The 17,499-nt window shown below is 37.2% G+C and overlaps 1 protein-coding gene across 2 annotated transcripts; it reads right to left on the reverse strand.

The window, feature by feature from the left end:
• Window positions 1-1,393: 1,393 nt before the first annotated feature.
• dpf2 (double PHD fingers 2) lies at window positions 1,394-16,166 on the reverse strand. Of its 2 annotated transcripts, XM_056458349.1 has the most exons (12): window positions 16,078-16,166; window positions 13,036-13,196; window positions 10,982-11,089; window positions 10,593-10,771; window positions 10,411-10,503; window positions 9,397-9,478; window positions 8,802-8,843; window positions 6,603-6,740; window positions 6,117-6,248; window positions 5,915-6,027; window positions 5,219-5,300; window positions 1,394-4,069 (listed from the first exon to the last, which is right to left on the reverse strand). In XM_056458349.1, exons 1-12 carry the CDS (start codon window positions 16,146-16,148, stop codon window positions 3,987-3,989), a joined length of 1,284 nt encoding a protein of 427 aa, XP_056314324.1. In that variant the 5' UTR covers window positions 16,149-16,166; the 3' UTR covers window positions 1,394-3,986. The 2 variants fall into 2 exon arrangements, with proteins under 2 accessions (XP_056314324.1, XP_056314325.1); XM_056458350.1 differs by lacking the exon at window positions 8,802-8,843.
• Window positions 16,167-17,499: the final 1,333 nt, after the last annotated feature.

Raw genomic sequence — 17,499 nt, forward strand, 5'->3', positions numbered from 1 at the left:
GGTATTATTTGGTAGTTTGGTCATTTAATTTGGCAACAGTTCAAATGGAAATTGTATAGTGCATCATTTGGGACGCAACTAGTAAATGCTGCATTTTTCTACCCACTTTAGGGGACCTTTAAGTCTTGCCAGTAAATGACCAATGTTTTGACTGGATAATGCTTCTGAATGGAAAATAGAATCAAACTGTTTCTGCATGAGTGTTTTGACCACATAAATCCATATAAAACCATCATCCAAAAAATTAAATTGTAATGATAATAATTAAAAAAGAAACACCAGAAATTGAGTACACACCTCCATCCTGTTTCTAATGGATTAGATCGGATTCTATTTCCTTTTGATTTATTTATAATTGTTCATTGATGTCTTGCTCTGGATGTCATATGTCCAATAATATCCAAAATATACAGTTTGTTTATAATGATGATGGCATCTTAGGTTATGAAACTTGCATGCTTTAAATGGTTATTCACCCAAAAATTAAAATCATGTTATTAATTACTTACCGTCACGGTGTTCCAAATCTTTAAGACCATTGTTCATCTTTGAAAAACAAATGATATTTTAGGTGAAATCTGAGAGATCCCTCATGCACTATAGACAGCATGGTTTCTGACTCATTCTAGGGCCAGAAATGTATGAAAACGGTTCAATCGAAATTTTATCCATCTACAAGAATGCTTTTGTATAGTCATAAAAAGACTTTAACAGTTTCTTCTCCTCAGTGTCAGTATATTGCGCACATTCATGAGTACTGTGCAGTGACCTCATCCCCCAAAAGCCCACATGAAACTGCGACTTTTCCATTTGAAAAGAAGCACGAGCGTATCTGAGGTAATACATCATTAATACGCAACTGAGTGAGAGTTGAAAGTTAAAAAAAACACTCTAGTGAACACGTGCACTATACTAACATTGGATAGAAGAAACTCGAAAAAAAGATTTGTTTCATGTGCGCACAAAAGTATTCTCAAAACTTGATAATATTCAGATTGAAACACTGAAGGTATATGGTGAGGTTTTGTTTTTTTTGTGTATCTTTCTGGACTTTGTTCGAGTTTTGCTGACTATGGAGGATGAGGGAGCCCCAGATTTAATCTAAAATCCCTTAATTAGCAATCTAAAACTGAACTAATGTCTCTGGGATTTCTCAGTTTTCATTTTTGGGTGAACTAACCCATTAATGGTACAAAGACCACTAAAAGACTAACGGACATTTGTAATCTCAATAACTCTTTAATCTATCATTACTATAAATAAATCATAAAATAATAAAGGGGTGTGCCGACTTATGTTTCAAAAGAAAGTACCGATGGTGTATATGTGTATGGTGTATGTACCGATAGTGCCCAAGTGAACAAGCAGTGATGAACAGTACCAAAATGGCATGCATGGTTTGTGACTTTTATTTTTCTTGGGGACAAAAAGTGTACCATACACCAAAACAAGAATAAACCCCCAAAACCAATCTAACAAACAATCTTAAAAAAAAAAAAAAGAATGGCCACTTTCTAGTCAATTTAGAACAATTCAAGTAAACCTTTACAATTCCTAATTATTTTAATAATAGTTAGTTGGCTTATACCATAACGCTAAGTTTCCCATAATCCTCTACTTTGCTGTTACTGTGAAAATACAACAGAGTGAGTGTTATGTGTTATGTATTATGTATAAATGACCATGTAAGGTAAACATGCAGTAACTAAACTGAGAATGAAAAATAAAACAATGATAAGGTCCTGTACATATTATAAATGCCATGACCAATAATTAATGTATCAGTATCTGATAGAAGCCTAAACCTTTATGGAGGTCTGCGGTTATTTTGAAGCTGAGGACTTACAGAGTACACAGAACCCAACGCAGGTCAATTCATTTCTTCATTCAGTATACATTTACAAAGAACAGGGCTGAAAGAGCCAGCTGCATGCACTGCTCTAGATTTATTCTCTAAACAAAGGAAGTTTTGGCTGGATTGTGAAGGTAAATGGCAATAGAAGACAGGGAAATAGGGGAGCATTTGAAGCAGGCTGTATATCTGCCTCGGCTTGCTCTAGGAAGACAAACTAAGCTCTGGCAAATTTTGCTCATGTGCGCAGTACTGAGTTTAGCACTGGCTCATTTGAACAAACTCGTTCACAAAGATCTCCTCTGCTATTACTTAATCCTTCAAAAGGTAGTTTACTCAAATTCTGTCATTATTTACTCACTCTTCTTTTGTAACAACTACAGTAGTCAACATTTGAAGTTGATTTTAATAAGTTGATCAAAACTGACCAAAGACATGAATTGGTGTTGTTTTAGGACAATTTTGGTGAAAGGTTTGGATTCACTTCAAATGTTAACAACTGTAAGTGTAACTTTTATTCTTTAGTAGAAAACCAAAGATATTTAGAACTTCAATGGAAGTCAAAATGCTCTCATGACATTTCCTTACAGGTTTGTGAGTAAATTTTTTTTCGCTAAAACATTAATATACAAATATATACCAATACAAATGTCAGCTTAAAGAAATTAATCTTTCAGTTACACCATAATGAAATCAATTTACTGGAATTTAATTTATCAAGACACATACAATGTTAAATTCGGACATCTCTCAGCCAATTGTGGGATGTTTCTATAAATATGTTAAGAGAGCAGACATCCAGTGGAAGAGCTTTCGGTTTCAGAGTGCCAGAAGTATTTGTGTTTACTATCTAACGCAAACTTCAAATATAATTTGAATCAGATCAATTATTGTGCATGAGTAAAACATTTATGCAATATATGTTTTGAATACATTCAATGAAACATAATCTGAGTAAACATAGTAATTATGGCATTGGAAGTTTTTCTGTCTGTGTTTCCTTACACTATATAACTCTTTCTAATCTTTTAGAAAGGGATTCAACACACTTGGTAGCATCTATCAAACAGATCTCAGTTTGGTCTGTGATACATTATCATAACTTTTAAAATGTATTACAGTTTCTGGGTGATGATTTTCTATTTCAGTGTTCTCTTCCTCATTGCATTCCCTGATATCTTAAATAACCACCTTTTCCATAATAATAAACAAATTCTGAACACATTAAGGGTTCCCTAAAATTGCAAAAATTAAAAACAATATAAAAATATAATTTTAAACCACTACCCTTACCTGCACCACAAACCCGTTGGTTAGTAAAGAGCTCACACACTGACTGCTAGACTCTGTGCTTCAGTGGCATAAGCAGATGCAATCATTAGGGAAAACAAAAAACTCCCCAAGCAACTCCTTTTATAATAATGAACCATTTCTATTGTTTAAGATCTTAAATACAACACACCTTTATATGCTATACAAATATATAAATATACAAAAACACATCTTTCTTTTTCTATTTTGCTTATTATGAACAAGCATTGGCATGCTGATTGGTTTCAACTATTCCTCTTTGTGATAAGCACAGTGTCAGTACAGAGTATTTTGGATATGGCTGAGTATGCATTATTCATTTTGGCGGTTATAAGCTGCGTTTATTTTTGTTTTTGTTAGTTTTTTGCTTTGTTAAACAGTGTCTGTATAAACGAGTGGAAATATCAGGTCTAATATGAGCAGGAACTCAAAAACAGAGTCAAAATATTCTCATAGCGACGTCCTCCAAGTAAGTACTGCTGAAAGGCTCAGGAGAGTTTCTGATAGTTTTTGAAGTTTGGAAGAATTGCGTTATTTGTCAGGGATAATAGTTGAAAACAAAGAGCAAGGGAAGTTTGAAACTTGGAACTGTGTAACAGTCATACTGAGATCAAACCTGCTGAGATGTGAGAGAGAGCAATAAGAGAAGGGCGGCATCATTTTTCTCACTTCCTCTCTCTTTCTCTGCCTCGATTTGTGTCTGCGAGGTCCTTGTCCCTATTCTCTTCCACTACAACTTCAGTTCGACCCATTTTGTTTGCTTAAACCAAACAAATCTTGGAAGGAACTATGAGAAAGAGGGTCTGTCTTCCTGAAAGGACCATCACAAGGGTGGCGCATTCTGCTTCTGGTATATGGAGGCTTTCTCTTTCAGGAGGGCCAAACACAGATGACAACTCCAACTTCCTGTAAAGCACACAATTATATATTGATATATCTTATGTTTTGCACTAAAAGTAGATGCACAGCAAAACTCAAATCTTTTTTTTATTATTTTTATTAAATTCAGATCTAGCTTGCTCAATAAACATACACTCACTGGCCACTTTATTAAGTACACCTAATTTCTATTCAGCCAATCACATGTCAGCAACTCAATGCATTTAGTCATGTAGACATGGTCAAGACGGTCTGCTGCAGTTTAAACTGAGCATCAGAATGGGGTAAAAAGGTGATTATTTCTGAAGTATTTCTGAATCAGCTGATCTGCTGGGATTTTCATGCACATCCATCTCTAGGGTTTACAGAGTCGTTACAACCGAGGAATCCAGAAGAGCATGTCTGAACACACAACACGCCAAAAATTGAGGCAAATAGGCTACAGCAGCAGAAGACCACACCGGGTGCCACTCCTGTCAGCTAAGAGCAGCAGGCTACAGTACGCACAGGCTCACCAAAATTGGACAATAGAAGATTGGTAAAAACGTTGCCTGGTCTGATGAGTCTCCATTTCTGCTGCAACATTCAGATGGTAGGGTCAGAATTTGGCATCAACAACATGAAAGCATGGATCCATCCTGCATTGTGTCAGTGGTTCAGGCTGGTGGTGGTGTAATGGTGTGGGGAATATATTCTTGGCACACTTTGGGCCTATTACTACCAATTGAGCATCCTGTTAATGCCACAGCCTACCCGAGTATTGTTGCTGACCATGTCCATCCCTTTATGGCCACAGTGTACCCATCTTCTGATGGCTACTTCCAGCAGGATAATGCACCATGTCATAAAGTGTGAATCATCTCAGACTGTTTTTTTGAACATGACAAGGAATTCACTGTACTCAAATGGTCTCCACAGTCACCAGATCTCAATCCAATAGAGCACCTTTGGGATCCGGTGGAACGGGAGATTCTGTGTGATGCTATCATGCCAATATGGAGCAAAATCTCTGAGGAATAATTCCAGCACCTTGTTGAATCTATGCCACAAAGGATTAAGGCAGTTCTGAAGGCAAAAGGTGGTCCAACCCGGTACTAGTAAGGTGTACCTAATTAAGTGGCCGGTGAGTATATCTTTGTGTGTGTGTACGAGACTACTACAGTAGTGTTACTTTACCTTCAGGAGGTACAGACATCGGGGGCGAGAGGCAGTACATGTGGTAACCTCGATCACAGTCATCACAGAACAACAGCTGATCCTGTGGCAAAACATACAAGATTACATCACTGACAATACAACAGGTAGAAGTTGTTTAATGAAACAACGAAACCATTTTCCTGGAGGCGGTTTTACATTTCAATATTAATTCTAGCTGTAGCTAAAAAAAAATTTAAATAAAAAGTCCTGAGACTTTAAAAATGCATCAGTATTCTTTCTTGAATCAATCCCGAGCTTAGTTTTAACCAGCAGATGGCGCTCTATGATAGTTTTTAACCATACACTGAAATGATAAAGAGGAAGAGCGCTTGTGTTCGGACATGTTAGAGTTATGAAAGTTAGCTTTTATGTCTCAACATTAATATAAACACAGCGCACTATGGACTCTTAAATCACGTAAACCTTCCTTATAGCAGTAATCATTACTTTAGGTTCAAGCGGTATTTGTAAGGAAATGGATGCAAGCAGTGTGGCTGTGAAGCATAATCTCCTGTTAAAAAACTCAGCTCAGAATCCATTCAAGAGAGAATAGCAAAGCATTTAGAAAAATTCTAAAAGGCTTTGAATTGATGTTTCTCAAGCGACTTTACCACAGCTCTAGTTATAATATCTGGAATTCAAATTGTATGGCTAGATAGTGCAAAAAAGACTCACATCATTTTCTGATGTTCCACAAATATTACAGCACTTGCACTCAATGCACTGCCAGCGATAGGTTTTCACAGCAGCCATCATGATAGGAGTGAACTGAAGACATGAAGGGTGACCTAAAAACAGAAAGCAGGTCAATGATTAATGCTTAGAAAAATCTAAAGAAAACTAACTGGTTAAATAATGTTTGTTGTTTTGTTTTTACCAGAACGGCCACAGTCTGAACAGGACACAAGCTCCTCTGATTGGCCAGTTTTCTGGTTCAGGCTGGAATCTCCCAAACAGAAATCACAGTAGTTGTTCGGAAGAGCCAAACCATCTGGGCCCTTTTTAGGAGCTGACCGAAAGAGAGAAAGAGAACAGCCGACAAACCTTAAAAACATATATTCTATACCATTCAACAACTCAAAACACTCCCTAAACATCTCTTTAGAACCTTGTTAGCTTCAACGTAGTGCACTGTAAATCAGCTATCATTTAGGAAACTTCCTTAAAAGGCAGCTACAATTTGAAATGAAGCCATTGTGTCAATACTTAAGTAAAACACTATGCCAACGAGTTACAGCCGATCAGTGGCAGTGTATTGGATAAAGATATTTCATGCCACTCAAAGCGACACTAAGTTTAATGGCTCCTCTTCATTTTGCTACTAGAGTCTGCACAGCAACAACAAGCATGATTAACGGCTTACTCTTGGGTTCGTCCTGCCGGGGTGGAGTTGGTTCCCGAATGTCCATCTCGTCTTTCTCTTCTCCTTCCTCTTCGGCCAAGTGAGAGTGGGCATAATGATAACTGAGACCAGGCCTGTTCTTATAGCGCTTTCCACAGACTACACACATATACACAGAGCACAACGACAGATTATAAGCGCCTGCAATGGCCATATGCATTGAATCATCCTCTGTACCGAAGAGCACGTGGCATGACGGCTTCACACCAAACGCTCCTCTCTCATGCATGCACTCATTTCTCATGCCCACATGCTTGCCACTGGAAAACTGAGAAGTTGTGAATCCATCCATTCACTCCTGATCCTCTAGAATTCCCATTCTTTACATGTTTATAAGGAGGATTCATTTAAACGGCAGGTATAGTTCACTACAAAATGAACATTCCGTCATTGACTCAAGCAATGTTGTTCCAACACTTACTAGAAACAATTTTCCCGCTTATTCTATGGAATTAATTGGTGGGAAATTATGGCTGGCTGTGATCTACATTCAGCTTCATTGTAAGGACAAGTGTAGCTTGGTAATTCTGTTAGATAACCTCTATTAGTGTTAACTCTCTAAAGCAGGGGTGTCCAAACTCGGTCCCGGAGGGCCGGTGTCCTGGAGAGTTTAGCTCCAACCCCAATCAAACACACCTAAACCAGCTAATCAAGCTCTTACTAGATATAGACCATTTTGAGGGATGTAAATGAAAACAATGGTCCCAACATATGTCCTGTTTTACATTTTTATTTCTATAGCGTCCGAGAATCCAAAAAGAGCCACATATTGATACATAATGTTATGATAGCTGTTTTAACATTAAGTTATGATTAAATTGCCTCTTGTTACAGTTTGAGAACAAGCAGGAAATGTTCATGGGCCAATCACATGACCACATTGAAATGGTCTATAATAGAAACTTCCTGGCAAGTGTGTTGAGGCAAGTTGGAGCTAAACTCAGCAGGACACCGGCACTCCAGGACAAAATTTGGACACCCCTGCTCTAAAGTCTTTCGGTTGGAACAGCTTGTTGAGTGCATGATGACACAATTTTCACTTTTGAAGGAACCATGCCTTTAAAACAGAAAGGTTCACACAGTTGCAGGAATGGGAGTGGATCAGTCCTTTGGCAATTCAAAAGCAGAGGCTCTATAATACAAAAATAAGAAGAAAGCAACCTGAAGAGAAATATGAATATTAAAAGCACCAACTTTATAAACTAGAAATAAACAACACAAAGCAGGTAATGAAGGACAAAGAGAGGAGAATAATACAGGGAGATATAGAAAAGCAATATATAGTTTAAACAATGTTTGGTTACAAATGAAAGGTGGGTTATTTTTCAAAGTATCTCCGTTTGTTTGTTTTTTAAAATTGCAGAAATGGCCAATTTAGTTTTCTACAGGTAATTTCTCCTGTTCATACATTTTCTTTTTGTTAATCAATCGCCTGTACACTTGATTTTTGTCCAAATTTCAAACAGGTTTTAAATAGAACTGCACACTATATGCACAGAGGAACAAATGGTTTTTAAAATGTCTTTAAAAGTTTTAATTGTACAAATTAAATTACATTTAAAAGTATATTATAACAGAAATCAGTTACTTTAAATGTAATAATATTTTAAAATGGTAGCTTAACTGCAGACTTTTAGAAAATATTTATGCATGTACAGCGGTGTAATTTTTCATTGCCCTGCAGATGGCGAGTCTAAAATGCATGCAAGTAAATTGTTAGTAATAGTGTCATTGAAAATTGAAAAAAAGTGCTTTTCAATCAGCTCATTATGAAAAGCAAACTCAGAGAGTTTGTATTGATTCATGCTGCCACCAACAACCCGCTTGAACATGTCTAAACATTTCGCATGGCCTGGAGGCAAAACAGCTTGTTTGGGAAAGGGGGAAAAATTAATTCTGTGGAAACAAATGTCTTCCCCTGAAGCTGCTGTCACACTTAACACTGTTCAGGCAATTCTCCTTGCAGAAATATTTAACTATCATTAACCCCTCATTTCAAATGGAAATTCAGTTCTTGTCAAGCACAAGTAAAATTTGCAATGCATACAAAATGATAAAGAAGGAAAACTAAGGTATAAGCGGGTGGGAAAGAAGAAGACAAAGAGAAGGAGGCAAGGGAGAACTAGACGGAGAGACAGTGAGAGAAAGAGAGCAATGTACCTCTTTCAGAAGATTTTGAAATATGCTTTTGTTTGAAAGTGTCTGAAAGAGAGAAAGAAAAAGAGAGAAAAAGAGACAGAAAGACTCACAGACTGACAACAAGAATCAGGAGAAATAAACCCAAAGAACATCTGCATCACAGTATCATGACACATTTAAGGGCAAAGACAAGTGAAGAGAATACAAAACAACACAAAACCTGAAACCGATTGAACATCAAGTATAAACCATCTTCTGGTAAAACCAAAGTATACAGAATAAAGGAGTAGGCTGTTGGAGGTGTTTTCAATAAAAATCTGTATTTGTCATGTTTTTATACTTCTGAATTTTATAAATAAACAAGAAAGTGCTGATTTTGAAATTATTCCTAAGTTCAGCATGTCAAATTAAAGACAACCTGAGCAAATGGTAATCTTTGCTATAATTAAGCAAGCTTTCTTGCGGTAAATCTCAATGTGACAACTATGTTGAAAAAAAGTGACACAGATTACAGTATAGCTCAGCCTTTTTATAGCAAAAAAAAGTCTCCAGATGAGATCACTGAGAGGTCAGCGGCTGAGTCATGTGGTTTCCTTAAATGCCGTATATGACTCACTGTCACAAGCGTACGGTCTGTCCCGATCTTCCAAAGCAGCTGCTGCTTCCAACTTCTTGCGAGCACTGCTGACACCACGTCCCTGTCAAACCATTACCATCATCATAAATGCAACCTTTTAGAAGAGTTTCATTGAGAAGATTGAGCATATAAATTTGCCTAAAAATAACAATTGCCAAACAAAAAAATACCAGTTGCCCAATTTTTTCCAATTAAATTCTAACAATGCCCTAGAATGTGGTATATAATAATAATAATAATTATTATTATTATTAATATATGTTTTAATGCCATATTAGCAGCATTGGCTATATTCATGGCAAAACATATACCAAATATACAATATATAACATACAATCATATCAGTTTCTTAACAAACATACATTGTACAAAAAACATACAAATAGCAACAATACTGAAACGAGTCATATGCAATCTTTTGGTTTGATTAAAGAAAAATATTTAAAAATTGCTCCAGAAGTCACCTTTTTAAACATTATACTTAAAATATCTCCTGAATGAAAACGTTCTGTAATATCTTGAGTGTCCGATTCTACATCTTGTATGTACAACCTAGTCATTTCTTAATAATATTAATAATAATAATAACAATAATAACAATAACAATAATAACAATAATAATAATAAGGCCCACGCTGTGCCTGCAGAAATCCACAGAAAACATTCAACTTATGTAAATATGTGTAAGCTATATTCTGTTTTCCGTATACTACTTGATTTTAGTAAAATTTTCAGCTCCTATAATTATTCTGCATAAATACACAGAGTTTTAAAAAAAACTCAGCACAGAAATAGCAATAAAGTCTGCAGATTCTGTCTGCCCCTGATAATAATTAAAATGAGATATGTTTGCCTAATTTGTTCAGCTTTTTTTTTAGCAAACCATGTCTGGAAAGAAATTTGGGCCAGTAAATTCACTGGTATTTGGCAGCTGTGACAAAACATTCTCTTAAGTCCCTATCTGTTTAAGCAGGTAAATTGATGAGATCTCACCTTTCCTTTGCCTTTTCCACGCTTCTTTGGAGTATCTTCCTCATAATCTTCATCGTCCAGATCATCAAGAAAATCATCTGGTTCCAAAATTCTCTACACACAAGAAAGAAATTAAAAGAAGGTGATGTTTCGATAGTAAGTATAACACCTCCAATACAAATTAACATGAGTGTTCTCAGTACCTTCCGGACTCTGCCGCTGGAGTTCAGTCCCCCGGTGGAGAACTCAGTAGAGCTGGGCTCCTCCTCTGCCGTGCGAAGCTCCAATCCGGATCTTTTATCCAACGGCTCTCCTTTCAAAAGAGCCTCTAAGCTGCTGCCATCACTGGAGAAAACGTCCTTCTTAATCCCCAGATCCAGCTCTGAAACATACACACGCACATTCACATCCATTGGCAACTGCACACAGATGGACAGAAATGTCATCAAAACACTCAGAATATGTAATGGCATGAAAGTGAATACCTAAACATTAATCTATGAATGGTTTACACAGAGAACTGCATAAATGCAATCAAAGCCTCTCTTAATTCTTCCTAACAATCAGTGAATTAAGTGTAGTGGCTGCTTACCGGTCTTTAGAGATGGGAAGGACAGACGAGGGTCATCTGGAGGGTGGGCTCTCCTCTTCTTTCTCCAGCGCCGTGCAGGATATGTGTACAGCTGACCTGGAGCAACACCTTTGAGAAGACATGATAAAGATAAAAACTGTGCAATTTGTTACATAAAAGAGAGGCTAATCATAAAAGTCAGAACTGACACGCTGCATATAAAGCAGACATAGACTACATGTTAATGAACTGACTTAATTTTTTTACATCTAAAGGCCCTGATATACTTCAAACCAAGTTCTTTTCATTCTGCAATTGAGTTTGAAAAGCCAGAGTGGCATTAATGATTTCAAACACTTCAACACCCCTGAGCTTCTGTAGGCAGGGCTGTAAATGTGTCTCCCTGCTCGCCGCTACCCCTAAACACAACAACTATGGTGGTTGAGAGAGAAGAACAGTTTCATAAACATCTGGTAAACACGCATCTCCATATGTTTTTTTATTTGCTGTGACAGACAATAAATGGTGCTGCCGGTGTGTGAAAACTCATAGAAAAGACATGATGAGTTCCTGTCCAGTGTGTGACCTTCTCCAAGTTTTCTAAATCATTTAAATTGAATAGATATGGATACATCTGTGCAAGCTCTGCTACTCAACTCTCCAGTGTATTCATGTTGCTAGTGTTGTTGTTTTGAATGTTGTTCTCTAATTAACAAGCTAATCTGGGAGAGAAGGATAATAAATAAATATTGCACATCAAAGGTGGTGGAGTTCCAGAACACACCCACTGATTGCATAATCATCATCGGTAGTAATAGTCTCCCAAATTCTTCCAAAAGATTGCTTTGGTGAGCCGTTTCAAACTGCTAAAATGAATTCAAAACACACTTCATTTTTATACTGTACTTTGTTCGAAATTACGTCACTTCGACTCATTCTTTGATTTCGTTTGATGTATACAGGGGTTTTTATCATACTTCAATAAACAATAAAAAAACTCTCACAAAAATCCTGTCAAAATGCTACTGCAATCTACTGCAAATCAGAAATTAAAGCACCCTATGAATATTTTGATGTCTTTAATATATTTGCTTATAATTGTTTATGAGTTCTTATTTTTTTACTAATCAAATGACTGAACTAAGAGTTCGTCCTCCTATGATTTTAATATTTGTGTCAACAACCAAGAGATTTTCAGTGTTTTAGTACTAGTTAGTACTAGTACTAGTTAACTAGTTTAGTTTTTGTAAAAAAATAAAATAAAACAAACTATTTAAAAAAAGACCAAATCAAGCCCAATTCAAGTTTGTAACAGCCTGCCAAAATGAACTTTCAAAAAGTAACTGCAAAAAAGTCAGTGTGGTTCTTGGGCTCCACTTTTTGTGATGTGAAAATCTTCATTTCCTCTGCCTGTTGAGGTCATACTGAAGAATGAGTTTATAATAGAAATTGAAATGTAATTCTAACATAAACCAACACTGTTTTTATGTTGCTATGTTTTGTTACATAAATAAAAACAATGCCAAACTGTAATTGTCATGAAACGTATACAATGTTATGATTAAATGCTTTCTTAACTGCTGTGTTCTCACCACTTATTGTTCTTGTGTATGTTTATTTTTTATTTTGTTATTGAGCATATTTATTTACATTCATTTTCTTTTCGGCTTAGTCCCTTTATTAATCTGAGGTCACTGCTGCAAATGAACCACCAACTTATCCAGCATATGTTTTATGCAGCGGATGCCCTTCCAGCTGCAACCCATAACTGGGAAACACCTATACACTCATTCACAAACATACACTACGGACAATTTAGCTCATTCAATTCACCCATAGCGCATGTCTTTGGACTTGTGGAGGAAACCCACACAAATACAGGGAGAACATGCAAACTCCACACAGAAGCGCCAAATGACCCAGCCGGGGCTCGAACCAGCGACCTTCTTGCTGTGAGGCGATCATGCTATTCACTGTCACTGTGATGCTTTATGTATTTATTTATTTATATCAACACTTTTCATAAAACCCTTGTCTGTACAATAAGTGGAACACTGTCAGAGAGTTTGCCCCACCTGGTCCTCTGTGTCGTTTCTCCATCCAGAAGTAGCAGTTGCTCTGGGCGACACCAGTCTGAGAGTCGAGGAAGGGCATCCTCACGCTCCTCTCTGCACACAGACGGGCATTATAGTTGTGACACTGCTCCAGAGCATCCCTGTAATACTGCTCACCCAGCCTACAGACAGAAAAACAGAGGCTCACAATAAACAAAGCACCCTGAATCAATTCAAAACTCGAACTAGAGGTGCTTTCTAAAACTCACACAGACTCTAGCGCAGCCATCTTCTGTGATAGTTTGTCAACACACACCCTACCCACACTGCCCTGAAACCAGCTCAGCCCTGTTCAGCTTACCCTCTGTGTGTGTGTGTGTATGTGCAGCAGGAGGTCTTGCGGGCATAAAGCCCAGTCATTGTAACTCTCTCACTTCAGCCACTTAGCAGGTGCTGCTGCCGCCTGTCGCCCCGGCAACCACTAAGAGCCCCGGCGAGAGCACAGGCGAGCTAAAGCCCGGGAGATTAGAGCACAGACGGGCGTTGATGTCACAGAGGATGAAACAAAAGCTTAAAGCTTTGCTGTGTTAGAAGCAAGAGCTGCGAGGGGTTTACAGCCCAGCCAACAAAACAGCCCTGAGATGATCGACCGCCTCCAAGACGCCAAAACCCACAGCAGCAGCTTCAAAGAAACTTGCTCAATGGGGATTCACATTCCACCAACCAGCAACTAAAACCATGTTAACACCTGCTATTAAGATCCACCTTGAATGAACAGCACTAAATGAAATGCAAACGTCCAGTATTTTAGTGAAGCAATGTAAATATTAATGCACCCCTGGTTCATTCCACAGAGCAGCAAATTATTTCCTATTTACATGATCCATATTGGATTAGAGACCGTGTGAAAGGGATGTAAATGCAAAAATGTAAACAGTGATAAATGATATAAAGTACATTTTTGCTTTTCCAATTTACTTTTCACTCAACAAGATCTCAACACCATGTGTAAACCTGGTCTAAATATATAATGTTATACATGCTAACTAGGCATGGGTCAATAGAAGATTCTGACAGTATGATAACCTTGGATAAAAATATCACTGTTTCCTGGTATTGCGGTTAGTGCTCTAAAATAGTTTTTTTAATGTCTGGGTAAAAAAAACAAACAAAAAAAATTCTGCTTTGAACAAAATGTATTAATTTAAGAAACTGTTAAAATAGTTTGGAGCAGTAAACATGTCAGGCTAAGTAACTCAAATGAATCATTGACTTCTGCTGTCTTAATTAGTTTAAAAACACAGATTTCTTCACAATTTAAAAGGCATCTTGGGTTTCTTTTCTGCTGGAGATACTGTTGTCCTAGAAAACCTTACATATACCGTAGGAAAGGTATAGCAGAATATTTTGGCGGTTTTAAAAAATTTGGCAAACCGTGGTATACCTTTAAAACAGTTATCGCACCATGCCTAATGCTAACACATATAAAATGATAATATTTTGCATAAACTTGCTCTTATTGCAAACCTACACCTTGATATTTGTAACATTCTTGTATTCAATATTGCTTTAATCCTATTTTTTTGAGTGATTTGGGGTTGCTGTTCACTGGTTTGAAAAAAAAAATAGAGAAAAAAAAAGAGAGAAAAAAAAAAAATCACATTATCCAGAAAACATTTTTGTTTTTTAAATAGACGTCTAAACAGTCGTCTTGGCTAAAACAAGGCTAAATTTGGGCTGTCAGTGAAAATCTAATAGACGTCTAAGAATAGACTAAAACTAGACTAGCCATTAAATAAACAGAAATGAATGACTACACAAAGTCTGTCTAACCTGTCTATTTGACGACTAGTCTAGATTTGGCATATTCTTAGATGTCTATTAGATTTTCAGTGACAGCCCAATTTTAGCCTTGTTTTAGCCAAGCTGTCTACATTTAGATGTCTATTAAACACAAAAATGTTTGCTGGATATTACTACATCTCACGGTATTGAGGTGTATAGAGTACCAACAGCAACTCCTTTCACTTGACCATGTGTGATAAGATTTTCAAGGCAGACGCCTATTCAGTGACTGACACTGCACAATTAATTCACCTCATGGACAAATGATATAAGATGTGAAAGCATGTGACTTACTGATGTTTATTTAGTCCTGTTCACAGCCAGTTATACTAACAGTAACCTTTGACACTATGGGTAAAAGTGACCATTTGTAATGTGCAAATCTTCCTTTCATTTGTTATATACATTATTATGGAAATAATGCTGACTTGTACTCAATTTTTAGCAAAAGGCTGAAGTCTGAATGAGGAAGTAGGAGCTGCCATGGTTGTGAAACTCTGGTCAAAACAGTTTAAAGTTAATAAACCACTATTTCACTTCATCTAAACGCTCATTATTTTAGAAATTATTTGTTTAAATGAAGCCAAACATCCATTTCACAAAATTAAACTTCACGACAGCACTTCCTGGTTTCAAAACAGTGATGTAGAAAAACATGATAAAAACAATGGCAAGTTGATAAAGTTAGACCATATGTGTACTTCAAATGAGTTCCTGGCAGAACAAACTAGTATAGTAAGAACTGCGTCGGGTAAATGCAACCTGCTCTAAAATAAGTGTCATGGGCCAGATCCACACATCTGAACTCAATAAAACTGACAGCTGGTGCTGCCACGAACGATGACCATAAGAACCAACAGCACTAACAAACTACTAAAACAACACTTTAAGCGCCTTAACATGGCTCCTGTGATACTTTCACACACCAACTGATAAAAACGCACTCATGAAGGGCACAGAAACGCTTCCTACATGCTTTGTTCCCTATTCATACTGAAAGACGGAAGCTATGAGAGACATTCATACCAGCGGGACTCAGCAGCTGCTAGTACAGCTAACTTACCCAGATCTCGAATAACCTTGTCAAACACGTGTCTTTAGATGTCTTTAAGCGAATAACATAAGAGCCCGTCACTTTGTATTGGTACTTGAAAGTTAGATATTAAATCTGAACATTGGAATCTCATATGTAGCCAAATACGAACGAAAAATACTCACAGCTTGACAACACTCTCCACCACCGCCGCCATCTTGGCTCTACTGGGCTTCACAGCGGGCGTTGTGCGCATGCGCAGAAGGAAGAAACCTTAGAGGAAGGTCACGGGTCACGGGCGTTCAGAAGAGGGAGAGGAGGGAGCGTAAAGGCAAATCTTTTCATGGTCAAATCTGGAGACCACAGTAAGTTACAATGTTTCTCGGTTTTCTTAAAATATCGGTGGATGGAGACATAAGTAAACAACATAGTTTAAAGTTTAAAAAACATTTTCAGAATTTATTTTGACTTCTTTTGACACCTTTTAGGTATATAAAAAGAATAATAATTGTAAAAAGAAGGAAATCACAACAAATACAATAGGTTTCTCTCTCATTTGGTACTTGGACCACCAAATAATATGCTAATTAACTATTAGGCCTATACAAATTAAATGCATTGTTACACTTAAACGTTAATATTGATATTATGAATTGTTTTCTCAACTTCAAAAATGGAAATGGCAATAGAAATTACAATCATAACTACCCACCCGAGCTATTCCTTCTCTTGCTTTTGCAATGTCCATGAATGGACAGGAGGTGGCACTAGAGGACAACCTGACGAAACCAAGATGACGTATCAGGTATTTTATGCTTAGAGGTCACACAATATTAGGCAATGACTGAGTTTAGATCTATCAATGCATAATTGTCACAGGGCAGACAACACAAGAGTATTCTGTATTCAGCAGTTCGAGCAAATTCCGACCCGCGTTTCCCTTCTGTAATGAAGTTATCTGGTTCTATAAATAGAAACGCTGTTGTGGGATCTCCAGCAGCTGCCTTCAGTTTTCGTGTGGAGTGTTGAAAAGCTCTGGAAAACACAGAAAGGGCTGTTATGAACAGTCTGGTCATCCTTTGTGTAATGTCATGTCAGTTGTCAGTTGAACCCAGGCAAAAATGCCAAGTACAGGTTTTACATGTGGAGAAACTATTTATTTCTATTGTTTATTTTACTTTCGACAAAGAAAGAAAAATAAGAAAGGATATACACCCACCGGCCACTTTATTAGGTACACCTGTCCAACTGCTCGTTAATGCAAATTTCGTTAACAGAAATTTTGAATCAGCCAATCACACGGCAGTAACTTAATGCATTTAGAAATGTAGACATGGTCAACACGATCAGCTGCAGTTCAAACCGAGCATCAGAATGGGGAAGAAAAATGATTTAAGTGACTTTGAACGTAACATGGTTGTTGGTGTCAGACGGGCTGGTCTGAGTATTTCAGAAACTGCTGATCTACTGGGGTTTTCATGCACAACCATCTCTAGGGTTTACAGAGAATGGTCCGAAAAAGAGAAAATATGCAGTGAGTGACAGTTCAAATGCCTTGTTGATGCCAGAGGTCAAAGGAGAATGGCCAGACTGGTTCAAGCTGATAG

The sequence above is a fragment of the Danio aesculapii genome, chromosome 5 (genome assembly GCF_903798145.1).
Source record: "Danio aesculapii chromosome 5, fDanAes4.1, whole genome shotgun sequence".
In the NCBI taxonomy this organism is placed as follows: Eukaryota; Metazoa; Chordata; class Actinopteri; order Cypriniformes; family Danionidae; genus Danio; species Danio aesculapii.

Bases quoted from the DNA above. Each gene is read 5' to 3' on its own strand.
- dpf2 (XM_056458349.1), bottom strand. From the start codon at position 16,148: ATGCGCACAACGCCCGCTGTGAAGCCCAGTAGAGCCAAGATGGCGGCG. The intron at 5,301-5,914 runs GTGAGTCTTTTT...GTTTTGCCACAG, and splicing joins GTGGAACATCAGAAAATGAT to GATCAGCTGTTGTTCTGTGA. The intron at 4,070-5,218 runs GTAAAGTAACAC...TGTGCTTTACAG, and splicing joins GATGTCTGTACCTCCTGAAG to GAAGTTGGAGTTGTCATCTG.